At 43.7% G+C, this 26,813-nt stretch overlaps 3 protein-coding genes and 1 long non-coding RNA gene across 11 annotated transcripts; 3 read left to right on the top strand and 1 right to left on the bottom strand.

Annotated features, from left to right (window-relative positions):
• Window positions 1-1,501: 1,501 nt before the first annotated feature.
• hoxa3a (homeobox A3a) lies at window positions 1,502-26,776 on the top strand. 8 transcript variants are annotated; one of them, XM_061267743.1, is made up of 7 exons: window positions 1,502-1,659; window positions 3,562-3,700; window positions 8,866-8,993; window positions 12,900-13,038; window positions 20,562-20,604; window positions 23,353-23,899; window positions 25,211-26,776. In XM_061267743.1, exons 6-7 carry the CDS (start codon window positions 23,470-23,472, stop codon window positions 25,954-25,956), a joined length of 1,176 nt encoding a protein of 391 aa, XP_061123727.1. In that variant the 5' UTR covers window positions 1,502-1,659; window positions 3,562-3,700; window positions 8,866-8,993; window positions 12,900-13,038; window positions 20,562-20,604; window positions 23,353-23,469; the 3' UTR covers window positions 25,957-26,776. The 8 variants fall into 8 exon arrangements, with proteins under 8 accessions (XP_061123727.1, XP_061123728.1, XP_061123726.1 ...); XM_061267744.1 differs by having other exon boundaries at window positions 1,511-1,659; window positions 3,577-3,700; XM_061267742.1 differs by lacking the exon at window positions 1,502-1,659 and adding an exon at window positions 17,643-17,687 and having other exon boundaries at window positions 1,710-3,700.
• Window positions 5,298-8,416, top strand: hoxa5a (homeobox A5a). The gene is made up of 2 exons (XM_061267750.1): window positions 5,298-7,134; window positions 7,578-8,416. The coding sequence occupies exons 1-2, from the start codon at window positions 6,459-6,461 to the stop codon at window positions 7,823-7,825; spliced, it is 924 nt and encodes a 307-aa protein (XP_061123734.1). The 5' UTR covers window positions 5,298-6,458; the 3' UTR covers window positions 7,826-8,416.
• On the top strand, window positions 13,518-16,461 carry hoxa4a (homeobox A4a). Its single transcript, XM_061267754.1, has 2 exons — window positions 13,518-14,916; window positions 15,379-16,461. Exons 1-2 carry the CDS (start codon window positions 14,499-14,501, stop codon window positions 15,720-15,722), a joined length of 762 nt encoding a protein of 253 aa, XP_061123738.1. The 5' UTR covers window positions 13,518-14,498; the 3' UTR covers window positions 15,723-16,461.
• LOC133144808 (uncharacterized) lies at window positions 18,174-21,500 on the bottom strand. Its single transcript, XR_009710774.1, has 2 exons — window positions 21,171-21,500; window positions 18,174-18,613 (listed from the first exon to the last, which is right to left on the bottom strand). It is a non-coding gene; the product is annotated as an uncharacterized LOC133144808 (long non-coding RNA).
• Window positions 26,777-26,813: the final 37 nt, after the last annotated feature.

The following is a 26,813-nucleotide window of genomic DNA, read 5'->3' on the forward strand; positions in this document are numbered from 1 at the left end:
TGTTTTATTTTTTATTTTACATCTCAGTTGTAAATGTACACATTCTCCCCCCCACCCCCACCCGAGTTGTATACTATTGTGCTAATTTTTGTGACATATTGGCATTTATTTTTAGACTATATGACTGAACGGGAACTACCAATGTATTTTTTTTTTTGCTACATTTTGACGATTGTAGCTATAACTATATGTAATTGCGTGCTGTCTGATCCCCCGTTTTTGCCCTATTCTTTCTATAATAACTTGCATGGGGTGTTAAAACACTTCAACTAGAGTTGTGCAGCATTTAAAATTAGATTCTCTCTCAGGAAACCCGCAGCTATGCGATTCAGCACAACGATAATCTAATTTATGTCGTATTGCTGCAAAAAAAACACAACAACAACGACATTGTGCTTTGTGCGTTTCTCTCCTCATTGTCCAGTAGGTGGCGACACTGGTCCGCAACAACCTTTTGTAACGCGTCTGCATTAATGAATCTGCTCTGTGGTGGCGGCCGTGGGCGAAATACTCTAGTAACATTTTTAAGAGTCCAGCCAAACAATTTCACACCTTTTTAACAGTCTCTGCACGTGCACGAGTCAAACACTTGACTGCTGTTAAAAAGAATCCGCACGCGAAGGGTCGGGGTGCTACAACTCTCGTGGTTGAACATTCCGTTGATTTTTCTTTTTCGTTTAATTTATATATAAATATATATATATCATTTAACATTTCGACGTTGATTAATTTTGTTTAATTTATATATCTATATTAATAATAATCTAAAGTGACCTATAATTACGCCCCCATGTTATCAGTCTCTTTAAATGCTGACATTTAATCACCACGCGTTTTGTTAGATTTTTACAGTGGCTGTTTCTATTAAGATATATATGTATTCATCAAGTAGGGTCAATTGTTATTATTATGGATTTATTTTTGTAATAGTGTGTTACACACACATCTGACGAAATTGACTAATGTATACGTCAAGTCGAAAAAATGCCATGTTTTGGATGTGATATTTATTTGACGATAAATTGTGAATGAATGTTTCAAAATAGACATTTTACGCTTTATTAATCTATGTCTATTTTCAAATTAGTGTCCAAAAATGTTCAATGGTTGTTGATGAATGTAGCTCGCTTTTGCTTGTGTTAATCCCACTCTGCAGCCTGCACCATGATGAATTTCATGCATCCCGATTGGAGACTACAGGCAGGCCGAAGTCACGTGAGTGCGTTCCTCGGTGCACGGTCAAAATGGTGTTTGGTGTAAATCTAGGCCGTATTGCTGTCATATATCACACAACCTCGTAAAAACGACACTGAGGATTTTGGACCAACAAATCAGACAGGGAGAAAATATGATTTCTTATTATGTGCTTGCTCTTCTTGGTAAATATACGGCGGTGTATAGGTTGTCTGCTTTCAAACACAGCCGAGGAATTTGCAGCATCCAGATCGCGTCCTGTCCAGTGCGGTGGGAGGATCTCTGCGAGAGATGTGGCGTTTGACCGAGCCCGTCTGGAGGTCCAGCCCAGGCCAGAGGCGCGGGACTCGCGGCCAGCCCGTTTGTCCGGCGCTCCCCGACAGCTGCTCCCATCCGGCACTGCGGTAGCCTGCACCAGCCGCCCGGATAAACACCGGATGCAAGCCCGGATGATGTAAACAGCAGGTATGTGCGACAAACTCCAAGTGTGACTTTTTTTTTTTCTTCTCTTCCTTCCTTCTTTTTTTCCACACAAGGATACTTAGCCTAACCATTGGTGATTCAATTAATTTCGTGAAGCCACTGGTGTTGCAAGGGAGGAATCGTAAAAGTTTTATTGCGCAACTAATGAGTTTTGCAGCCATAAATTCATTTGGTCAGCGCCTCTGTGTTCAGCACCAATAGACCTTGCCGTTGGGGGGTTTTCTGTGCACTCCTATAGCCTCTTATCCCCTTTGTGGTTGTAAAAAAAAAACCCTGACCTTTTGTGTACATCGCTCTCCTGCACTCTGAAGCTTTACTTTCTAATTGGGCCTCGCTGCAGTCAGTGGAGAAAGAGTGCTGGGATTTTTTCCAGCGCGTTGCTTTCGATGTCGAATCAATAAGCAACTATTGACAGTTGCATATCGGTCAGGTGGATTTACATCGCACTGATGATTTTATTTTATTTTCAGATGGATTGAATGTAATTTAGAGCCTATAGTAAAACAAAAATCAGTCACAAAATTCATTTTAATGTCATTTTATTCGCATGGTTTATTTATTTATTTATTTATTTTTTATCAACTCGTGCGTTGTCTTTACCAGACCCAGAAGAGCGATGGCTCTATATAAACATGCAATCCACTTCAGGGAAACCGGGAAAGAAGTTCTTCGGTTACATGAAACAGAGAAGCAGGATGGAGATATTTTGCCACTTCATCCACTTCATGTAATGGACCCGAGCTGTAAAGTACATTAGTTATCTGCAACGTGCCACGCCTATACCGCGCAAGCGTATCAATATTTCAAATGGAATTCATGTGAGCTCTTTTGGATAGTCCACAGGTATATATTTTTTTAGTCTAAAATGCAAATGATGTGGCTGCAAATTAATCAGTAATCAGCTTGTTTTCAGCAAATTCAATATATCAATATCTGCCCATTTAGAAACTCACTAAACATGCACCTACATAAAATACTGATTAGACTCAGCAATCGATATACTGCTAACACAACACACACACACACACACAGCGCGCGCGCACACACACACACACACACAGTCGCGCGTGCAAATTCCTTCGTAAATGTGCCTTGTTTTTGTGCTAAACTAGGAAAATATGTGTCCACTAAATATTATTACACACAATTCAAATATTTAATTATAGTCATTATACTGCAAATCATCGACGATTTGTTCGTGAGGTTAAATTATTGTGTAACCCACCCAAACTGTTTTTCATTTATTTACTGGAATAATACAATAACACCCACAGTGCGGTAATTTGTTATTATCTGTTTTTATTTTAATAACAGCGGGAAATGTGGTCCCGTTTGTGGTGCAGGAATAATTACTTCAGTCTTTGGTGTATACAGATGTGTGTACAAAACGACTCGCACGCTGGAAAAAATGTAGCTCGGGGTAAGAGGAACATTTCACTTTTGGGAATGCAAACTATGAAGCTGCGAGACGAGGCAAGCTGAGGGAGAATGAGAATTTACTGTTGAACTCTGCGTTCCCTCTTCCCTCACTAAGATGGCGCCTGCTGTTGACCTCCTCCTTTGTACTCCCTCCACCTCCGTCTCCCCCTCTCTCCTCCCCCCTTCTTCCTCCAGCACTGGGCCATAAATCCGTTGTTGTTTATGAAAATTTACAACATGGCAATCCGGCTTTACGAGCCACCTCGGGCTCCCATTGGCTGCATCTCGTCACGTGGTCAGGCGCAGTGAACATGAACTTTTTATATATAATTTCCAATCGAGGAATAGAGCAGCCTTTCATTAAACCGGCTCCCGCTCCTACACGGATGTTTTCATCGCGGTGGCTCTCTGCAACCTCAACCACTCACATGTCCTTTCCCCCCCCCCCCCCCCCCCACTTTGGAGGATTTGATGCCACAGAAGCGTCCTTTCAGACGTGACGGGATGCTTTTGGCAAGATGTGTGGAAAGAGTCCCGGTGTGTCACTGCCCCCTCCTCGCGGGATCCCCTCTCAAGTCTTGTGTCATGGGACCCAACACAATAGGTAAGAGCGCAAATATTTACCCTGTGAGCTATGCTGTCAATAGCCATATGCTTCATTTGTTACTGCTTGCTTATTGTAATTGATGCTGCTTGATTATCCCCAAAATAATTTGATATGTTCTGTTCGTTTGTCCTTTGCATCGCTTTGCGCGTGTTTATATGTCGTTGACTTTAAACTGGGATGGGCTCGAGCCGCAGTTGTGGATGATCTGCTATGGAGACGAGGGTGTTTTGTCGCCCTCTTGTGGATGCGTGGTTGAAGCGCTTGTCTCAAAATGTCTGACGAGGAAAGATTAGCACGTTGACCTCTATTGCCAGGGAAAAAATGTGTTTGAAGTTTGGGGCTCTGCGGGAGTGCGCCTGCGCATTCGCGGCGGATCATAAAATATTTTTTTTTACTGCGTACAGAACAGATGGTGTCGAAACGCGCATGCCTGACTGTTGACTCATATCACAATGGCTGTTAAATTTGAATTTCTCTATCAGTTGCAGTTACTAGTTGCAAAAATACACTATAAAAGAATATATTTGACATACAGTACACAGACGTTATCAATATAGAATAAGTGTAATTGTACAATTGACGCAGATTGACAGATGACCGCAGTAATGAAAGTTTGATTTTCTTATTATGTCTCCATTAAACGTATTTAATTTGCAATATTAAAATGAATAAAAAAAAAATATATAGCTGCAAAGCAATCGTGTGACAAATTTAATATAGTTTCAACATGATCAGATTACCGAGGATCAAACTATCATAACGTTTTTAGAAATATCCCCATAGAATTTGTGCATGTTGTGTAATTTTGTGCATTTGTAGAATGTCAAATTACGTCAACCAATTATTTAAATATACTTGTTAATATTTTTGCAAAGCGTGTACATGTATGAAGAGCCTGCAGAGTGCACTGCCGCCCTATTATTGCTTCACGACCACTCCTGTTCCCCCCCCCCCCCCCCCCCCCCCTCTCCATGGCCTCTTTTTAGCTCCTGGGTGTGTCCTTGTCTCGACTTGGGGGAAATGGTTTCGTGGGAACTTAGCTGCCATTGGCCTGTCATAAATCAGCTGTTGTAGGAAACGCGCACACACTTCACTGTCCACGCAGTGGCCATGCAATCAACTATACGTTTTAGGAGCTACCGTGCTTTATCTAAGACCAGCAGCGTTTATATTAATATTTCCCCTTTTTCTGTTTTTAAATCTGTATCTTGGACCTGTGCACAAGCAGGGCAAAGGTGTTTAGGGGTTAGGAAACATGAACCCAAAAGCCACTTCACATGCTCACAAAGAGGCAAGGGGTGCCATAAAAATTCCACAAGTGTGCATGTGACCAAACGGGGTTGCTGCGGTAGTTTTTATTCAGTTTCCTGCTTAGACGCTTTTTGTGTGCTACGCAATTCAAACGCCGTTTGAATAAATATATAGGGAACAGTTAGATTGGCAGATGCTATTCAGTAATATGCTCGTGCTGATTTAAAAATACTAGATATGTTTTAGGTTTTTTTTTTTTTTTTTTTTTTTAAATAGAACAAACAGTGCCATAGACTTATTTTAGCAAAAAGAGTAGCTGTCTATTTTTTTTCCCAACTGTCTAGTGTGCCTCCACGGTGCAGTTTTAAATCGTATTCACAAGTGTCCTAACTGTCTTTTATATTACCTGCAAGACTAACTCCTCCTATGGAAAGATACATTGAACTGAACTGAATAGGTATATGCTTAAAATAGCCTTTTAATTTGGCTTTGTTTCTTCATATAGTGCCATCGTATTTTTCTTTCCTTTGGAAAAAAGGAGTACAATAGTTCCAAATGTGTGTGTGTGTACTAATACAAATACATATACACAATGAGTGTACCTACATAATTATATGTGTACTGCATATTTATTTACTCTCGTAATATAATAATTTGGATCGCAGATTTGTGACAATGCGTAAACCAATTTTACCTGTCCAAAAGATCTGTATTTTTGGGAAAAGGCTCTCAATGATTGTTAACGACTAATTATAATCAAATTGGAACACAAACAGGTTTTCATAATAAATAACAATCACATATATGTCATTTATTTTTGTATTGGTTTTACGAACGCGCGTAATCCATATCCAATTAAATGAACGTGTGTGATGCAACTCCCAAATTGCATATACTGTTGGTATGTATGAGTTATGCTCTTTTTTTTCTTTTATTAGTGTCCCTCATAGACGTCTCGCGCAAATGTTTTACAATCATGTTGATGGGTGCGGAATATCCTTAGAATGGCTTTTATTCTATTAAATGGTCAATTGGCACTCCTCGCCTTGCTAATACGCGCACCAGGTTTGTGATGGGTGAACGCAAGCCTTGGGCTGCAGATATTGCATTCCCAGCACGCCTGCTCGTCTTGTATTGTTTCCAAGCAGCGCGTCCGCGTTTTTTTTTTGCCGCAATGCTCGTTAACCTCCCAATGACCCCGCTCGCAGAGTCAGTGCAACAGTTGCGCCAGAGGATGGCGCACCACGACAACGTAAAGTTCGCCCTGAGCTAGCGAGTCCTCCTCATCCCCACCCCGCGTGAATTTACCTCCGGAGGTCACCAAGCAGGATTTACGACTGGTCAACAAAAGCACGTGATACTCCGCCGTACCCCATATTTGGGTGCCTACGTAAGAGAGAATCAAGTCCATGGCCCACTCATTTCCATAATTCATCATAAATTGTGCAAGGCTGCTATAGGACGCGCTAAAGCATAAGAGCCACAAATCAAGCACGCTTGCTTGATGCTTTTCTCCTCTTGCAATAATAACAATAATACGCGTAAAACAGCAGCGATACACAGCGAGTGGAGGAATTGTCAACAAATGAGCTCCTATTTTGTGAACTCATTCTGCGGTCGCTATCCCAATGGCGCGGACTTCCAGTTACATAATTATGGAGAGCATAGTTCGGCCGACGAGCAATACAGAGACTCCACCGCCATGCACTCCGGCAGGTACGGTTATGGCTATAACGGAATGGACTTGAGCGTCGATCGGCCCGCCACCGGACACTTTGTGGCCAACGAGCGCACGGCCGCCTTCTCCCCGAGCCACTCGACGGCCGCCACCCCCTCGGCGGAGCCGGTCAGGTACACGCAGCCCGTCGCCAGCAGCTCCGCCAACTCGGCTCTGTCCCCCGCGCCTGACCCGATCCCGTGCTCGTCCTCGGTGGCCGGCTCCACGCAGGTCAGCGAGTCTCGTACCCAGCACCGAGCCGTGAAAAACTCACTTCCGAGCCCGGGCCCGTGCTCCGGCTCCGGCGGGGGCAATCTGATGCACGCTCGGGACTGTGCGCCCAAAGGGTCCCCCTTGGACGAAGAGAAGCCCACGGGAAGCGCGCCCGGCACGCCACAGAATGCCAGCGACCCGACCCAGCCTCAGATATATCCGTGGATGAGGAAACTGCACATAAGTCACGGTAAACTTTATTTTCTCTTCATGTAGCCAGGGGGAGGAAAAGGGCAGACTTTTCCCATGCATGCATGGGGCATGTTATTTTTGCGTGTGACCAATATGGAAAAAGAATGTATTGCGTAAAAGTCATACTTTGTTCCGGACTTCCTCAAAATGTGCAGTATTTTCTTTTGGAGAAAATACATGAACACTTAAAAAGTCAAGACTCTGGTGGGCGCCATAGTGTATTTTTTATGTTCACAGAATGTCCTTTCTTGCAAAAATACGCATGCTAAATATGGGCGAATTTCAAGTGCATGACGCTTGTGCTAATTTTTAAGACCAATGCAATCTGTATTTTTTTAAATGAAATAAATAAAGATTTTATTAGCAGTAAGGCTCCTTCCCACTTTGAATCGCGTTACACGTGATTTAACACGCACCCTTTTCCCTTTTTGCATTTCCAAGATATGTCCGGTCCAGAGGGCAAGCGTGCCCGGACCGCCTATACCCGCTACCAGACCCTGGAACTGGAAAAGGAGTTCCACTTCAACCGCTACCTGACCCGCAGGCGGAGGATCGAGATCGCGCACGCCCTGTGCCTCTCGGAGAGACAAATCAAAATCTGGTTCCAGAACCGCAGGATGAAGTGGAAGAAGGACAACAAGCTGAAGAGCATGAGTATGGCTGCAGGCGCGGGGGGCTACAGGCCTTGATTATCACCCCCGACCCCCCCACTACCCCAATCCACCCCCCCCCCCCTCATCATCACTCCTGACAAGGAGTGAGACAAAAATAAAAGTTATGTCATAACTCTTGGAGGTGGAGAGACATGGCTAGCCAACATTTCCATTTAAAGTGGTCATTTTAAATGTACATTTCTGCTTAGATTTAGAGAAAACGGTGAAAATAAATGTTGGTTTAAATTATTTCTTGTTCAGAAAAAAAGAAGGGAGAAAATACCTATTAACCTGCGAATGCACAGCTTGTTTCGCTCCATTTTCTGTGTACCTGCAGTATATTATGTGTATTGTATTTATTTGTGTGGTGTATATTGCGATAAAAGCCGCCAAAAGTCTGCAAAGTGTGTGTACGTGTGCGTACATATAGCTGCGCATTGTAATTTGCTTTCCACAAATATTTTCTTTTTTTTTTTTGGTCATTCGTTTAAAATCCGCGCGTGTATAACTCCGTGGTGTCAAACTTTTTTTTTTGTAAATGTTTTTTAAAAGACTGGAAGTCAAGAATGTACTCTAAAGACATTGTTGCTGTTCATCATGACAATTATAATAAACTTTTTACTGGAACTGCATTCATTTGCGCGCTGCTCAAGGGGGTGCGCTCTTTTTTGTTTTTTTTAAATATTTATTTAAATCCCTCACGTTTTAAGGAAAATCAACAGATTTGAAACGAATGCATGTTAATTCTTTTTCTTTTATTTTGAACTCACCTTGCTGCTGTTTGGGTTCTCATCGGGCGGACACAGCAAACACACCAAAGTGTCTTTTTCCACCTCGCGCAACATCAGCTCGATGTTTTCAAGCTGTAAACTTTATTAGGCCCCTTTCAGGCTCTTCGACATTTGGGTGCTAAATGAATGGGGGGGTTTGTCTATGAATTAGATCGTAAAAATCATCCGGAGCGCGTCCAGATAGGCTCACTGGCCATAAACGGTCACGTGGTGGCCATTAAAGTAAGTTTTATGGTTTTGGGGAGTTGACAGCAACGAGGCTTGGTCTGACTCTGCCTTTTGCAGCTCTTTGAGGAGTGTCTTGACCAGAACACTGCGCCCACTTGAGCTCAGTGGACCGGACGGGAGCCGACCGGACCTGATCGGACCTGCTGTGCATGCAAGCATGGCCGGGATGAGGAGCTCCTCTCCGGGTGAGTTTGTGCACATCGAACGGTAGCCGGAGAACAAGCGAGCCTGTGTTAAATAGCCTTATTATTGTGCGCTCTGCCTCGATCTTTCCCAATTAGTCCATTACGCTAATTTGTCAGCGATGCTGGGCTGAATTCTGGTCTGGGCAGATGTTGCGAGCAGGCAGGGTTGGGTCCGGCTCATGGTCATTTAATTGCTTCCTTCCCCGCGTAACTTGTTTCCCTCCATCTGGGGTGCGACTCATAATCCATTTTTGCATGTTGGATAATTATCTTTGGGTCCATTTCCACCCACTAACTTCTCGTCTTAGAGGATGTACGTTCCCCTCCCGCCTCTCAATTTGATCACATTGGACAATTCACAGGACACCACAGCAAGTTATTTGTGCGCAATGCAGAGCCAGAATTGTTTGTGTGATGACTTTTATGGGAAGTTTGGTGCATTTTACGCACATGCGTATTTGGGCTTGGCTGTAAACAGTGTCAAGTAAACACAAGTTTGAAAAGGAATTCCGTTTTGTGTCAGCCACGTCATTTTGTGTTCGGGTTGAAAAGTTCAAATGACACCCCCCTCAGCCCCCTTTTGGAAAAGTCACTCTCGCTTTGTGGTGACAGGGGAACGTAGACGCCATTGTAGTTTGATTTTTAGGACAAACAATGAAAGAATATGCACGCACCAGTTTGTTCTTGCTTGCTGTGTGTCGTTAGCATAATTGTCTGTTTAGTCATTTTTAATTTACGCTCACATAATCGTTTAGAAATGACAGCGTGCTTGCTAAAAACAAAAGTTTTTTTATGTGTTGAATCTCAGTCGATCCAAAAAAAGGTTGAATTGATGCAAGTGGGCTCTTTGATTTAAATCAAATGTTGAATTTTTTTTCAATATTTTTTTTCCTGTATGTATTTACTATAAAACAGTAGAACAGTATTATCCAAGTAAAATTAAAGCCAAGTGGACCTAAAGTTATAAAAATGTGCGTGAAGAGAGCTAAATAAATTTGTCTTGACTTAAAAATGTTTAAAACTAATGAATGAAAAAGACTGAATTGAATTGACTTTTTTTTCATTCAGCGATTTTCTCCCCTAGTAACTTCATTTTTTAAATTGGGGCTCTCTTGACTTAAATAAAATAATCAATTGTTCAAATATTTTCCGCACCCTTGTGTTCAAAGGGCTCCATGCATTGTTACATTCTTTGACGTCACTTCCTCATTTTAATGACCTTTCAAGACGGATCAGACGGATATTTTTCCTCTCTTTTCCCAAAACAATTCAATCAAATATCCAATGCACATTGCACATTTCTCATTGGGCGAAGTCACCATGCAATGTGAGGTTATTCAGCTTTGTGCTGCTGACACAATCACAATAAAACACAGCGCATATGCACTCTCAAAGGGGAGCGAAAGCGAGCTGGGCTTTTTTAGAAATGAAAATCCGAGCCAATACGTCAAATGATTGCGCGGCACGCTGCCAGCCTGAGCGGGTTCACGCGCAGGTCAGTCTCCCAGCTCGAAGATAAATCTGCATCCTCTCCGAGCCACCAGCAGAGCTCGCTTTAGGCCAAGTTCACTGTCAGCCTGCAAATGTGTGCAGAGCACATGCAGGAAACTTAATAGCACGCTTCCTTGGCCTTGTCCTGATAAGAGTGATGCGCGTAAATAAACACACAGGATGCTTAAAAAAAGCTGTTGAAAGACAAGTCTGGCTCCTTTAGCCTCAAATGTGCTACTTTATTTGCATATTTTGCATAGCCTAGTCATAGCCTTAAAACAAAATCATCTTGGAAGCATTACGCAACTGGTGCAGGTTTTTCCTCTCCATTAATTTGATGGAAATGATGCTAGGCTTCACGTTGAGATTGTCCAATTTTTGGGGGGGGGGGGGTGCCTCAATGGGCCACCTCTGACGAGAGCGAGATAGCAGGAGAGAGAAGAGGAAAAATTGGGGTCAAAAGTTGAGTTGCAGCGAGTCTCCGTCATCAGCTTGATGCCTGCAGCCTCATAATAGCGATCTTGACTCGTCCACACAAAAGGCAGAATAGCTTTGAATTACATATGTTGCGGGGTGCACTCCAGGTGAACCCTGTATGCACGGTGACCCCGCGTTCGGGAGGTGGGACCCCCACCCTCCCCCAGCCGTCCCCGGCAACAAGATTGAGTGGCTGGCGTTTTATTATCGCGCTTGATTGGTGAATTTCCTTTGAATAAATTGCATTTGATATGTTTGGAGACGGGGGTGCGCCATTTGCATTTTCAGGATTGATACACTCGACCGGGTCACCGCGTAATGGGACGACCCCCCCCCCCCCCCCACCCCCAAACTGAGCCCCCGATCCCCTTAAAAATCATTTAGCCTCTCGCATCCTGATCGTGTTGAATAGAACGCTTTTAGGGGAGCAGAAATGGAACAGATGTTTTTTTTTGCGCTCTCAAAGACGGGGTTAAAAAACAGAATTTGATTCCATAATTGTGCGCTTTTGCTTTTAGGTAGAGTAATAAAAATATTGCAAAATATTGGCGGAACGAAAATTCTGCGATGTAAAAAGTACATTGAATGAGTTGTGAAAAGGTCAAATAAAACTAATTATTTAAGACGTTCAAAGCCGCAATACCACAAGACTGGTCAGTAAAATAAATGGAGACTTTAAAAAAAAAATCGACACAGCAAACACAACAATGTAAATAATTTGATCGCATTTATTGAACACAATTCATTTTAAAAATAAGTTTATTGATAATTAAAAAATTCAAGTTAGTCACAAATCAATTTTTGCACGTCAGATAATAAGAACTATATTTTTTGCACACTTTAAGCACCACTTCATTTTTGAAAATGCATATTTGCGCATTTCACAATGCTGTGCATCTTTTAGCAGTCCTCAAAAACGGCATCATGCATTTTTGACCACATTCATTTTATTTTATGATGCACCCCTTCAGAATAATCCATACTGGATACAGAAGTACATTCATTATGATTATATATAGACAAGAGACCTTGTGTGAGCCACCTGCAATTTGTCACGATCGCCACAGCACTTCACTCATAATCTAAATTTACAGTAAAGTGTCATCATGATGTATCTTAGCTCAGCAGACCTTCACTTGTCGGTTTATGTTCGCTGAGTTGAGACAGCACGGTCGTCTAGCTCGTTTCCACACACCGCGCAAGCTGGTAAACGACTTTGGTTTGAACGCTATACTGCACAAAATAATTATTTTGCTGCATTTAATTTCCACTCGAGGTGCTAATTTTTTTAAATGCACTTTTCAGTGATGAATTCAGGCTCACCTTGCAAGGCCTTCAATATAAATTCGACTGGTTACATTTTTATGAACGTGATAGCGAAAAGCAACAAGTGCAACAGAGTGTCCAAGCATGTAAGCATTATTTCACTCAAGGATAACTTACAGTAAGGGGCTAATAGCCCAGCAGCCCCCGGCCCATATTTAAACAGAAGCTCTGTAGAATCAATGGCAGCAGGTTGTAAATTCCTCCTCTGCATTGATGTTGACACGTTATTCCGCTTGCAAACTCATTTTTCAGTCCCTTGCATCCAAAATCAAACTTGTTTGTTGGTTAAGATTTTTAAAAAGGGGTCCACAGTTGGCCAGAAGTCCAAGTCTGGGGTGAAGAGCGGGTCAGCGCGTCTAACTGATATGAAAATGTCGCCCCTTTGGAAGAAGGGGGCACGCCTTGTTGTTTAACAAAGACTGTCAATGGGCAAGATTAATCAGAAACAAAATGGAAACTGTGTCAGTTTGGGGTCAGGCACAAGTTATCTGTGTTTGGGGGGGAGTGAAGACAGAAAAGGGGGCACTCGGGAGGGAGAAAAAAGGGACGATGGGGAGTAAGGAAACGCGTTGGGATATTTCTCAAGTTTGGGCTTCTTGTTTGTGCATGCAGAGGCCTTGTTGATGCCGACAGGGTGTCTCGGTGAAGATTTGGAGCATCTTGGAGGAAATTGTTGAAGGAAATTGACTCGCCTCCACGATGGACAGGCAGCAGCGCGGACTGCACGTGATCCCTGATGGCCAGCAACAAGGTCAGAAACTTTGATCTATACAAAAGAAGACATTTGGGGATCATTGCTGTACATTTTTACAATACAAGGGAATTGTTTTTTTAACACAACTGGAAAAATGTCCCCCCAAAAATGAAAATAGCAGTATAATTTAAGGAAAATCATTATTATTTTACCTTGGAGTCAGGCAAAAACTTTTAGCACAAGCTACTTTAAATCTGTATTATTATTATTATTATTATTATTATTATTATTATTATTATTATTATTATTATTATTATTATTATTATTATTATTATTATTATTATTATTATTATTATTATTACATGCATGGTCACTGCTGTTTGGGTATGGGTCCTATTTTCAAACTGAACCTTGAAGTGTTTGTGTAAGGCATTTTTCGACGTACTGAATATTGTAAATGTGGTCTGAATATATAAATAATATATATATATATATATATATATATATATATATATATATATAATATTTACGTATGTTATTACATATGGCAAATGGAAAGCCACTGGCAGACTAAAGACACAATGTATTTATTTTTCGCCCATTTTGTGTCTTTAGTCTGTTTTGTGTGTTTCCCATGCAGTGCTGTCCTTCGTCCTTGTCAGAGAGCAAAACATCCCCAGCTCTTTGTTTTGCAGGCGATTGTGTTGCCACATAGATGCTGCATGTTTGCAATTGTTTCTTGGTGAGCCTTTCAGAATACATTTTGTCCAATCAGAGTGACAATATTTCTTTGAGAGAAATTGTCTTCCATGCTTCAAATAGTGTTTATTGATGAGTTGAGAGATATGCAAGGACATGAGAAAAATCAGATTCGTATCGGCGGGGGTTGCCTCGTTGGTGCGGTTTGGACAGAGGTAAAATGAAAGGTATTTTTTTTTTGCGTACGTGCAATCGTGCGAGATGTTTTGTGTATTTTTATAACCGTTGGTGCAGTTCAATGCAAGCTGGTCTGCGCAAGTCATTGTCCGTGAACGTTTTGGTGATGGTAGACTATAAATGTTTATTTAACACTCGTGCTTGTAAGTTTTCAGTAGCATTTTGCAAACCTGCACACAGGCAGCATGCATATTCATAATCTCAAATCTGTGATTATGAAAGTATATTTCTGGCTATAGATTCTTGTACTTTTTAGTTTTTTTCTCTTTTCCACGCGAAGCCTCGCCCACATAAGTTTGACGCCGTGCAGTCAACAAGAATCTTGATTGGTTTTTCTTTTCTATAATGAGATTTAACAAGGAAAAGAGCTACGTAAGGCAGTCCGGAGAGGTTCTGCTGGTGCCAGTGCCATGCTTTCCATTGGTTCCTGTTTACATGATGCCCGCAGGACGCGCGCTGATTGGTGGCCCCGCTCACGTGACCACGCAACTTTGTACATTTGACAGCGAGTAGGAGGGTTTTGTGGAGATCAGAAAAACGACAGCGCGATAAAAATTAGTATTGTTGCACTTCACAAATTAATGACCATGAGTTCCTACTTGATAAACTCCAACTATATCGAGCCGTCCTTTCCTCCATGCGACGAATACCAGCAGGGCGGATACATCCCCAACCCGGGGGACTACTACGAGCGGCCAAAAGACACGGGCTTCCCCCATCACGAAGAGCCATCCTACCCCAGGTCCAACTACACGGAACCGGGCTACGATTACACCAACGTCCCCACCGCCGGACTGGATGATTTCAACGACGGCCACCACTCCACGGCGCAGCCACAAACGCTCGCTCAAAACCACGGACCGCGCCTCGCGTCGGCCCCGGACGGCGGAGCGGGGGCCATTAAGGACTGCAGCCTCGCCGGTGAGGTCTACCCCGGCGCGGTGAAGGGCAAAGAGCCGGTGGTGTATCCCTGGATGAAAAAGGTCCACGTTAGCACCGGTGAGTTGTCATCGCGGTTCACGCGTACGCAGGCGTGCATGGAGGAGCCAGCGCTGGTAGCAGGCAGCCACTTTGCAGCTGCAATTTACGACTATGGAGCAGCGGGGTCGGTAATTAAGGACCCTCGTAAATTTTATTGCCTGTGTTCGTCTGTCGGGGCTCATGCGCCTTTGTTGCTTTTTAACCCAAACTGCCTCCTCCGCTGGAATGAAGCCAAAGTGTAATATCCGATTCCCGCAGTTTACTTAATCTTTCTTAAGCGTCAGCTGTCCCCGGATGCTTGTGCGTGCGTGCGGGCGTGCATGCGTAAAACATGCAAGCAAGTACGGTCCACCCAACTGGAGGGTGCTTTATTGCTTTCTGGAGAGAATCTCGGAATTGTGTGTTAACACCTGCCTGTTTGCCTGCATGTGTGCGACCCCCCCTTCTCCTTCTTCCTCCTCCCTTCAACCTCCACCTCAGTCAATGCCAGTTACGCCGGAGGAGTGCCCAAGAGGTCCCGCACTGCCTACACCCGCCAGCAGGCTCTGGAGCTGGAAAAGGAATTCCACTTCAACCGCTACCTGACGCGGCGCAGGCGGGTGGAGATAGCGCACACAATGTGCCTGTCCGAGCGCCAGGTCAAGATCTGGTTTCAGAACCGCCGCATGAAGTGGAAGAAGGAGCACAAGCTTCCCAATACGAAGATCCGCTCCAATTCGGCCTCCTCGTCGTCCTCTTCGTCGTCGTCTTCTTCTGGGGCCCAACAACAGCAGATGAAAACAGGCCAGCAGCTCGTGCCCACACCGTGCACAGTTGCTTTATAGTGCACAGCCCACCCCGTGTTAAATAAAACCCCAAACAAGACTGAGATGGCAAAGAACACAAGTGGAAATAGAAGGAAGGACCCAGTGAATATTTTGGTGTATTTTGCCCTTCGTCCCCTTCCACTCTGCGGTCGTCTTTCGCTTCTTCATAAACTTGATTTTTTTTTTTTTTTTTTAATCCCACAACGGCGACTGAAGGGTTCATATATTTGCCTCTTTTTTTTTGGTATTTTTATTTTTTTACGAATGAAGGATAACGCACAGTCACATGGATCAAAAAAAAAAAAGAAACGTGTTGCATTTCAGTTAGAAATGGCCGAATGGGTGAGGAGGCTTGAATCCTTTCCTTATGGATGGTTTATTTGCATTTTTTTTTTCACGAAGAAATTTTAATATACTTGAACGTTATGATTTAAAAAGCATTTCTTTAGGAGTTCCATTGTAGTCACGGTGTGTGTTCGAGTGCTGAATGTAGTCCAGGTGACCTGCCCATATTGTAATGTACATATATAGACAAATCATGATTGAAGGCACAACGAGGATTGCATTTCTACAGGTAGAGACTTTTTGGTTGTTAGTTCGTTCGTGCGCTCTTAATTCAATATTTGCTTCGTGCTCGTGCGTCTCATGTGTTGTTCTAAACTGTGAATATACATTCGTGGTTGTGCCGTCTCACTAGTGACCCCTGTGCTGTAGTGTAGACTGAATATGTCCTTGTGAAATAAATGTTCACTTGTAATGCTGGGGATGGCTTTTGATTGTTATTCGAAATGGCGGATTAGCGCGCAACACGTAGCCACCAAAGCCGTGCGTAAAAGTCGATCTTTTTTTTTTTCCAAGTCAGTTTTATTTTGTTATTTGTACAAAAAAATGTTAATTACAATTATTAATATATTTGGTGTTAAAAATTCGGAGATGATTTTGACAAATTGCGATTACAGTGTGTCGTTTTTATTTTACAATACAAAAAAAAAATATTGCAATGTTCAAAGTCAGATTTAATTTTGAGACGCCTCCTCCTGTGATTTTTTTTTTTTTTTTTTCTTTCCTAAACATGCTCGGCTGTAATTTCAAACCCCAGCACTCACAAAGTGCTTTCCCAAAGGCTTGTCACAAGCTTGACTTTTGACACCTTAGACACAAACCGAAATTGTCAACTGCATCAGATTGTTTTCCCTCGCCATTACAAGGCGACCTCAGCCAGCCTCAGTGCACCCGAGTGTGAGTGCTGGTCACTACCTGCTACATCCAAACAATGACGGGTTCAACTAAGGGACACGGCCGATTCTGACCAATCGCCGGTCCGCAGCCCTTCTTATGACCCCTGACCTCTCGACACATACAATGTTCAGACCATACATCAGCGCTGAGACCCCCGAGAGTCTTTTCTTTGCGTTTTAGATTGACCCCGAGACGGCACTGTGGACAAAAAAAAAAAAAAGGCCGTTTTGAAGGTGTGAACCTCAGCCATGAATTCATCCAAAGAGACACCCCAGTCAGTTTGGAACAAAGGGGGAGAAACGTGTTGCTTTTGTACGAGACAACCAATGTTTTTGTAGTGATTAGTGGGCACGAATTACATTTTTTTTAATCCCTGAAATAGTTTGCGTCATGCCTGATGGTGCGTTTTTATGATTTATGTTCACTGCAGTTGTCCTAAAAACTGCTCTGCCAGCACATACATGCATGAAGACTGCAAAAAAAAATAAAAAATGGCGGTGAGTGTGAATGACACCGATTTTGCGCAGACTCCACGAAGAAGTCCAATTACAATCTTCAAGTCATTTGCCAATAGAGGTCACTTCCAAAGTGCTGAAATTTTAATTTGCCCATTCGCATGGCTCGTTGAATAATGAATGGGCCGGGGTTAGAAATAGATGTGAAAATGTGCCTTATTTTCATTTCATGTGATCTCTTCAGGGCGTGCGTCACATCTCCTCTGCTCCACACTGACCGTCATGGCTTGTGAGTAGTTTGAAGCCTTTATTCTTTAAATTTGAAATTGAAAACCTATTTAATAAAAGTAGAATGGAGCTGTAAATTTGGCTATAATCAAAGATCCTCATAACATTTTATAACTTCGAGTGACCTGATATTGAATCACGATTTGAACTACAGTGATTAATAATAATGTAGTTGATCCAATATTTATACAAGGCAATCAACATTTAAAAGCACACATGGAATTTCATGTTTATATCTCGTGTATTTGATTTAGCAGCAGTATAAAAGCAACGGCAATGCATTTGAAAGCTGTCAGGACAACTCCAAATGAAAGGTCCATTCAAAAAGAAAACAATGGACTGCATTGCCTTGTTAATCGTTAACAGAGTGCACTCGAGGCTTAAGTTAGCTTGTTCGCCGCTATTTTTGCAGAGTTATTTTTCTCCCCTTTTAAATTTTAATACCCCTGAAAATTGTTGATAGTTCAAATTAAAAAAAGAGACTGAATCCAGCGCTACAAATCAACTTTATTATGAAAAAAAAAAACTGAAATTCAATTATTCCTGATATTGACCCGGAGTGCTTGCAGAGTGGACTATCTTCACTTTAGCTGCCTGTTAAGAGCCGCATGTCAACATTGCGCAAAGATATGCTTCTTGTTCTTCTGGCCATCGTCCAAGGGATCTTTGAACTCACCCTTGCTGACATGATAAGAAGCTTTGCTTAACGCAAAAAACACCTCCCCAATAAGATATACAGTAATGTTCACGAAGCTAGCTGCTAAAACGAGACAAAAATGCTGTATAACAGACGGAGTTTGCTTTTCGTCCCAGTCCGCACTTGAATCTCTTCAGCCCGGGTCACGGGAAAGTTCACGTAGAGTGACGAAAGATGAGACAAAATCTCATCCCGTCCACGCCAAGTTAATCCTTGTGAAAAAAATCCTTCTGTAAAATAAAAAAAGAACAAAAATATTTAGGACACATACCGGATAACAGCTTTTCCGTGCGTAAAAGTTACATTTCTGCCGTGCGTAAAAGTCAACTCTCCCGTTCGTAAGAGTAACTTTTACGCCCCCGTTCTTGCCTTTTAAAAGTTTACCACTCAAGTTTGGGAACACAAAAGGTTGGGCTCCGGGGTGGGGAGGGAGTGTGCAGGGGACGTTGTCCGCGAGTGATTAATTGTTGTGGTGGCATTTTTCCACGCCCGCTTCTCGGTGTTGACTGAAAACAAGCGCCAAACGGTGCCGAGCAAAGAGAGAGAGAGCAAGAGATAGAGAGCGAGCGACAGAGAGAGAGGCTCTTCCGGCCATGTTGGCAACGTTTTTGGCATTCCGGGCGCCAGATACTTCCCATGGCGCGCGAGTGGCGCACTCCGTCGGTGCTGGCAGCCAACCAAATTCCTTTTTTTTCTTACACCCAATATGCAGTTTGCCTCCGAAGTGATTAGTAGCATCCAAATTGAACAGCCACCACAGTGGAAGGGGGCGACACTGAGTTTCTTAAATCCACACTTGAGAGTAATGAATGATCCACGCGAACATGTTCTTGAAATCCGGCGTGAAGGATCAGACTACTTTTAGTATTACACACAAAAAGGAAAGTAATTCAAGAGCAGCACTTCTTCAACAGTGCGCGTGGAAATCCTAAACGCGTGTGACAGAATCCTGCTTTGTATCGCATTTCAGTGTGTCCGTTAATGATTCACCGATTTAAATAAAAGGCATTTAAGTCACGTGACACTGCTCCATGTTATTGCTGCGGCGAGCAAACCGGAGCATACGATGCGGCCATATGATGATCATTACAATCCCACTTTCCACGAAGGGAGACCTGGGTGGGTAAGAAAAAAAAAAAGGAAAAGAGGCGCAATCAAATAGGAGAAACGCTCCCGTTTTTTTGTCGTGTGTGTGTGTGTGTGTGTGTGTGTGTGTGTATGTATGTAGTACACGGCTGTCACGGACGGATATGTTTTTCCACGCGTAGAGAGCCTGAGCTTTGGGAGGATGGATTTTATTTTGAGGCGTTTCCGCCAATTGTTCCTTTCTGTGGTGAATTATTGCAGCGAGAGGCACAGGTCAGTATAAAGGGAGATTTTTAGGCCAATTATATATATTTATAAGCTCATATTTAGCCTTATTTGCAAATGTAGGTCACGTGTGAAACATTGTGTCGAATGGTTGTCACTTTAAATTTAATATATTTCTACAATCATTTGGAATTTAAATTGTGTTTTGTGTTTTGAAAAAATAGCTTGGCAAATTTGTGGATAATTTGCACAATATTTTATTGCAGTGGAAACCCAAACAATATTTGCGCCTAAACGCTCCATCAAGGTGATTTCCGTAAGGAATCAAATCCCGCATCCAAAAAGTAGGTGAACGCTGTGGGGTTGTGTCGTTCCACAGGGGGGGGAACGAGGCTATAATGGAAGACGGAGTGCCACGCAGGACGGCTCGGCCGCGCTGAGGTCACGGCGCTCCGGCGTGATTTATGGGCGCGGGGACTTGGGGAAGATGGTGCTCCGCAGCTAATGACTATTCGATCCGTTTGTGGGGGAAAATGCTTACCGGCCGAGAGGGAAACAACAAACAGCATATTTGCATAAACTATTTTCATCTTCTTGCTTGGATTACTAAACAGAGAGACGACGAGATTTCATTCAGGTTTGTAAATATTAGTTTCATTTTTGGGGGGGTGAGTTTGAACCCAAAAGGGCTATTAAAACAGCATTTGTAACAAATATTTTTTTTAAACTAATATATTATATATTTTGTAAAAATATTTATTACAAATCTTTCCCGAAATGTGACTATTTGTGCAATAATAAAAAAAGAAAAGAGTTAAATCTTGCAGAAATAAAAATATTTATCATAATTCCCCTTCTCTGTTGCAGAAATCCGGCCCCATAAAGCCACCTCGCGCGCGCAACTACTCCGGTAAGTCTATATCGTCTTTATTGATTTATCTTGTGATGGCTGCTTATTCCATTTTTTTTTTAAAATAATAAGTAGCACGCCCACCAAAGGCCTGACAGAAGCAGTGTGTGACTTTTCTTTGGATGTGCAGGCCGGGAGCAATAATTCCTTCTCTTCCACTTGTCTGCGAGGTGTAATTTGTCACTATAAACGTGACGAGGAAGGCTCTTGGAGAGCTGCCTCGCTCCTTTCAAAAAGCCATTCCGACTCCAGCCATGTGCACGTGCGTTACATATTTATATATTTTCTACATCTGTTTACCGGCCTTTTTCCTTCGGCTATAGTTTACTCCCCCACCTCGATGACTTTTAACCTCCTTTATACGCGCATTAAAAATAAGAGAATCAGCAGTTTGAACACAGCACAAAGAGGTCAATAATTAAGCCGAGGTAGCTAAAAAAAAAATCCTCACGCGTGAATTTTTTGGCCCACTCACCATCCCACGCGTATTTTCGACTTTTTTTGGGGGGTATAGTAAAGCTGACAAGACAGTTTTCTTTCTCTTAAAGAAAAAAAGACAACATTACCACGCAGAGGGATTCCCCCTGCACGCGCGCGCTCTCTTCCCCTCTTCTGCTCCACGCTGAGTGGCCTCACTTGCTAGTACATCCAAGTGTAATTTCAAACATGATCTCAAAATATTTCGCCAATTTCCTTCCAAAATGATGCGGAGAGCCAGTAAATAAAAAAAATGAATAAGGATCTCGCATTTACTGTTTGTGATTACGTTCCTTTTCTCTGCCTCTTCTCTCGCTCTCTTTCTCTCTCTCTCTCTCTCTCTCTCTCCCTCATTTGGTTGGGGGAGGAGGAGGAGGAGAGGCAGCCACTTGATTTGAACTGCCTTTCCAAGGCGCTACTTCATTTGCATAATTTTTCTTGTCTATGGTGTGACGCTGCGGTTCGGGCCAGTTCACTGGTGTCCGCACGATCACGCAAGAAGTCCGGTCCAGCTTCGTATAGCCCCGCGCACAGGCTGCGTGCATGCGTGGTTGTATTATTACTATGGAGAAGCATTGCTTCCAATGGCATGAAGATAAATTCAGCCCTTGAAGCCAGATAAGAGTTATCTCGCTGACCCGCCTGCTTTCGTAATCTCCATGTACACATCCACGTCGAGTGGGGAAGACACGGGAAGGGTGGAAGAAAGAGGAGAAGAAAAAAAAGAAGCAGAGAGCTTCTCTCTCTCTCTCTCTTCCTCGAGTCTTCTTGTTGTGGTTGCCGCCTGCACGCATGGCGCTTGCTGCTTGCTGCTGCAGCCCTGCCCCTGCCTCCTCAACTTTCCTCTGGATTACTACTTTGATCGATTTCGTCGCTGAATGAGAAAATATTGCTCGGTGCTCTGCATTGGTCGTCAGAGGTTAAGGTAAGCAGGCCAGGAATAGGCTGCCTCGGTTCTAAATGGCCGAGTTTGTGTGTCGCGAGCGGTGATTTATCACCGTATGACTTAGATCTCGGTTCAGGAAGAGTTCACACACTCGCAGATTTCTCTTTACGTGGAGGAGCACACGGCAGCGTGCAAGACCAAGCCTGACTCCGCGCAGTCGCTCTTTTGGGATTAATGCACAGTTTGCTCCACCCGATTTGTTTTTAGGAGAAATCGGCCAAGTCTCCTCGGGCTTGCAGATACAGTCGAGACGATTACTTTTGCTTTAATTATTCGCTCAGTGGAGCCCATTTTGAGCAGATTTACTTGCTTGTCACGCAACGGCTGCGCCAATGTATTTTTATTGTATTTTTTTGGCGCAGAAACTTTTTAGTGGTTTCATTTTGTTTTAAAACAAAATACATTGTAATTAACGTGGCTTAATGCTTACTTGACTCGTGCGAAAGGAATGAAATGTAAGGTTGCATTTAGATTACGACTCATAAATTAGCAATAAAAAACCAAATATTCGTTTATTGTTTTTATTAATATTGTTTTTAGCTATAGTATATTTTTTTAGGACTGTGAGCGGCCCACTTCATGTTAGACGTTTCAATTAAAAAATCACGGTAGCTCGTTTGTACGATTTTGTTGTTATAATGTTTTGATTTGTTTAATACCTTACTTCGTATTGTTTAGTATTAATAATACAATTTTATTTAACTTTAATGGCGTTTCAATTGCTTATGCGGTGTCAGTGCTCGATAGCGATTGTGGCCGGTTGTTCCGAGCTTGGTCCAGTGACGCTGGCACGCCAACAGGATGGTCAGCCGCCTCGTCAACACCATCAGCCGCCATTATTATGGGTCAGCACAGCAAAAGTTCACATTCTGATTCTGAAGATGCACGAATGTCCACCCGGTTTTTCAGGTTTCCCCAAAGCTTTTATCTCAAGACGGAAGGGAATGCGCTTTTTTTTTTTTTTTTAACGCTTGGCTGAGAAACGTCGCAGACAACAAAAATTGATCTTACTCAACACGTAAATTTATTACACCCCCAGAGTGAAATTTTAAATGTTATTTTGGAGCGTTTCTAATAAGAGCGCTGTCTTAAAATGACATTCTCTTTCCCGCAATCGATTTGGCAATGTGAAGTGTTTTTGAGCGCATGTTGCTTAGCACAGATGGTAATAGAAGGTTGGCCGCTGCAAGCCAGAAGGTAAACGGTAATAGCGCGCACAAGCGGCGGGCCGTATCTCGCCTATAGTGCGCAGTGTCAGGCCCGCATTGAAAAGTAAGATGGATCGCCACCATTTCGTCTCCTCACAGTGCTTGTTGTAACCCCAGGTTCACCCGAGGAGGCCATTGGCGGAGAGGCGTCACGTGACCACGGGGTGCCAATGTTCTTCTACAAGGGTGTCAAGACCCTGTCACTTTGTGAAATAAATATTGGGAAACGGCGAGATGCAAAAGGCAACCTACTACGACAGCTCGGCAATTTACAGTGGCTACCCGTATCAAAGCGCAAATGGCTTCAGTTATGATGCCAATCAGGTCCAATATCCCCGCGCCTCTCATGTGGAAAGTGACTACCATCGACCCGCCTGCTCCTTGCAGTCTCCTGACGGCTCGGTGGCTCCTCTGCACAAGCCGCTGGAGATGCAGGCGGAGAGCTGCGACGGCGGCACCGCCGCGCCGTCCAAGGCGCGTCATCCTGAGGGCAGCCCTCCACCCTCGCGCTCCCCCTCCGATACCGGCCAGAACAACGGCAGCGCGCAGCCGAGCGCCAAGAGCGGCTCGCCGTCGTCGGGCGCCCGCGGCAAGCAGATCTTTCCCTGGATGAAGGAGTCCCGCCAGAACACCAAGCAAAAACCCGCAAATAGCGCCAGTTCAGGTATACACACGCAACCCTGCACCATGAAATTGACGTATAGGGGAGGGGGGGAAAGGAGGGGGGGTGTCAAAACACATAATATAATACTCCCTCTGTGAAGGCCACAGCAAGTGGAGGGAATGTTCCCACTTCTTCCCCGCGCCTTCAATGTCACATAGAGGGAAATTTTACATGCGACTTGAGGAAGCACGGAGGGGAATGATCAACACCTCTGAGTAGTTCTTTTAACGGCGTCCAAATTCCGTATGGAAAGGACAACTAGGGGATTTTAAAGACATGTTAGCATGCACCCCCCCCTCCCCCTTAGCGCAGACTAAATAAGGCCAGGACTAGATCCCACCATTTGCTTGCTGCCCCCTTGCCCTGCAAATGACCTTTGCCTACTGTAAACATACACATGCACTGATCACATAGCGTCCCCAATGTGTCAACAAACACACTAACATGAGCCAGTTGTCCCAGCAGCAAAGCATGCTGAACTCTCCAAGTAGCCCATTTTCTTAACAAGAGCAGCCACATCATCATCATTTGGTTTCATACGTCTCTGTCTGCCTATAAATTTACGAGCTCCTCGCGGAGGTTATGTCATCCCACGGACCCTCTGCTCCATGTTTGGCTCGACAGGTAGTAAAATTTACTATGTGCTGTTGGCCGCTTGCCATTAAACTCCAAGTGTGCCTTGCTTTGCTGAAGTCAAGAAGGGGCAGGCAGGCTTATCTGTGAAGTTGTGCACACAATGAGAAATGTGCCTGAGGCGTGTGCTACTGTGTGACTGAGGAGGGAGCGAGGGACACCCTGAAAGAGACACTGGCCTATTTGCAGAGACTTCTTTTTCCACTCAGAAGTCAAAAAGTTATTTCCATCACATGTGCGAACATGAATTGAAGTTACACCACGTGTAATTACGCCCTTCTAGTTGACACTGACAGGCAGGTGCTCATTTTTGTGGTTAACGTGTAGAAATGAGGCGTATTCCTATAATACTTATGCTGCAAGTCATAAAGATCAAACCTGAGGCACGGGGGTTAGAAACCATGTGGCCCACTATATGGCTTTTATATATGTAATGTTTTGTATTTATACAGCCATGCCCCCATTCATTTGGACCAAAATTGATTTATTTCTGACCGAGCATTTTAAGAGTGTTGTGACTGAAAAAATGTTGATGTCCATGTTGTGGCCCGTGAGTGTATTTATCCAGTAAGCAAACACACACTCCTGTAGTTTTGTTATCAGCTGTGTTCTGCTTTCACTCTCACTATCCTGCCTGTAATGGATTACTGATTGACACCCTCCTCCATCCCCTCACAGTGGAGAGTTGCCCGGGAGACAAGAGTCCTCCTGGGTCGGCCGCCTCCAAGAGGGCCAGGACGGCTTACACCAGCGCCCAGCTCGTGGAGCTGGAGAAGGAGTTCCACTTTAACCGCTACCTTTGCAGACCTCGGAGAGTGGAGATGGCCAACCTGCTCAACCTGACAGAAAGACAGATCAAAATCTGGTTCCAGAACCGCAGGATGAAATACAAGAAGGATCAGAAGGGTGTGGGGATGATGCCTTCCCCTGGGGGGCAGTCCCCTCGCAGTCCAGTGGGCCCCCCTTCCGGTGGAGGATACCTCAGCTCTATGCATTCGCTCGTAAACAGTGTTCCTTATGAGTCCCAGTCACCGACGTCGTACAATAAGAATCATCAAAACGCGTACGCCATGGCCACGTCATACCCCCCCTCCGGTCTGAACAACTCCCACAAGAGGTATCCCGACTCGGCCACGCCCGAATATGACGCGCACCCCCTGCAGGGGGGCAACTACGGCACGCACATGCAAGGTAGCCCCGTTTATGGTGGTTACGTGGAACCCATGGCCAACTCCGGGGCTTCCGTTTTTGGGCTCACGCACCTCCCGCACCCGCCGTCCTCCAACATGGACTACAATGGAGCAATCACGATGGGGAACAGTCAGCACCACGGCGTGTGCGATCCCACGCCCACGTACACAGACCTTACACCGCAATACTCTCAGGGAAGAATCCAGGAGGCGCCCAAACTGACTCATCTGTAGCGGTGCGCGGCGCAGTCTGTATCACTCCGCCCATTGTCTAGAAGCCACCTCCGGACCGCATCACCGTCTTTTCTTTGTGTGCGTGCACACTGCGTCTACCATTTCAAACTCGCGCTCTCTTTTTCCCCCTCTAGGTTTCTTTTAGTTTGATGATGTGTGAAGTAGCGTATAGGATAAATAATCTTTTTTTTTTTTTTTTTTTAAAGACATTTCGGAGGGCTCGAGGAGAACGTCGAGAGCCAATGCCTATTTAATCTATTTTTAAATGTTTTTTTCAAATTCAAACAGGGTATTATGAAACATGTTATTCGTTTTTTTTTTTAAATGTGAGCTTATTTATCCGCATTTGCAGTTTTTTTTTTAAATGCATTTTATTGCACTTGTGAAAGGATCCATATGGCATACGTGAAAGAAATGCATTTGTCAGAAATAAGGGTATACGAGGTTAGGATGCAACCCTTTTTGCTTGATTTGTTCTATTTGGAAATTCTCATGTTATTTATTTTTGTTTAGTGTTAAAAGTAGTCCTGGTATTATTTGACACCCTAGCGAGAAGCTCACTGGGTTCACCCCGCCCCCCACCCCCAAACTCCCGTTTTCAACTTATCTCCACTTCCACCCTTCTTCTTCGATTAAATATTTTGTGTTTATTAATTTTCCTACAGAATGTCAAATCAATCAGTCGACGCAATAAGGGTGGAAGGAAGGATACACTTTAGTCGTTTCGTTATTGAACAGATAAAAGACGACAAACCCTTTCCATACATTCCATGCTGCTCCAGTTCGAAGAAGTAAATAAAACAATAGAAATACAATCAAAGCATATTTGTTTTAATTCATACAAATTAATTCACATC

This window comes from Syngnathus typhle, linkage group LG20 (genome assembly GCF_033458585.1).
Source record: "Syngnathus typhle isolate RoL2023-S1 ecotype Sweden linkage group LG20, RoL_Styp_1.0, whole genome shotgun sequence".
NCBI lineage: Eukaryota > Metazoa > Chordata > Actinopteri > Syngnathiformes > Syngnathidae > Syngnathus > Syngnathus typhle.

Coding starts and splice junctions, on each gene's coding strand:
- hoxa5a (XM_061267750.1), top strand. CDS start 6,459: ATGCTTTTCTCCTCTTGCAATAATAACAATAATACGCGTAAAACAGCA. Junction 7,135..7,577: donor GAAACTGCACATAAGTCACG/GTAAACTTTATT, acceptor TGCATTTCCAAG/ATATGTCCGGTCCAGAGGGC.
- hoxa3a (XM_061267743.1), top strand. CDS start 23,470: ATGCAAAAGGCAACCTACTACGACAGCTCGGCAATTTACAGTGGCTAC. Junction 23,900..25,210: donor CGCAAATAGCGCCAGTTCAG/GTATACACACGC, acceptor ATCCCCTCACAG/TGGAGAGTTGCCCGGGAGAC.
- hoxa4a (XM_061267754.1), top strand. CDS start 14,499: ATGACCATGAGTTCCTACTTGATAAACTCCAACTATATCGAGCCGTCC. Junction 14,917..15,378: donor AAAGGTCCACGTTAGCACCG/GTGAGTTGTCAT, acceptor CCTCCACCTCAG/TCAATGCCAGTTACGCCGGA.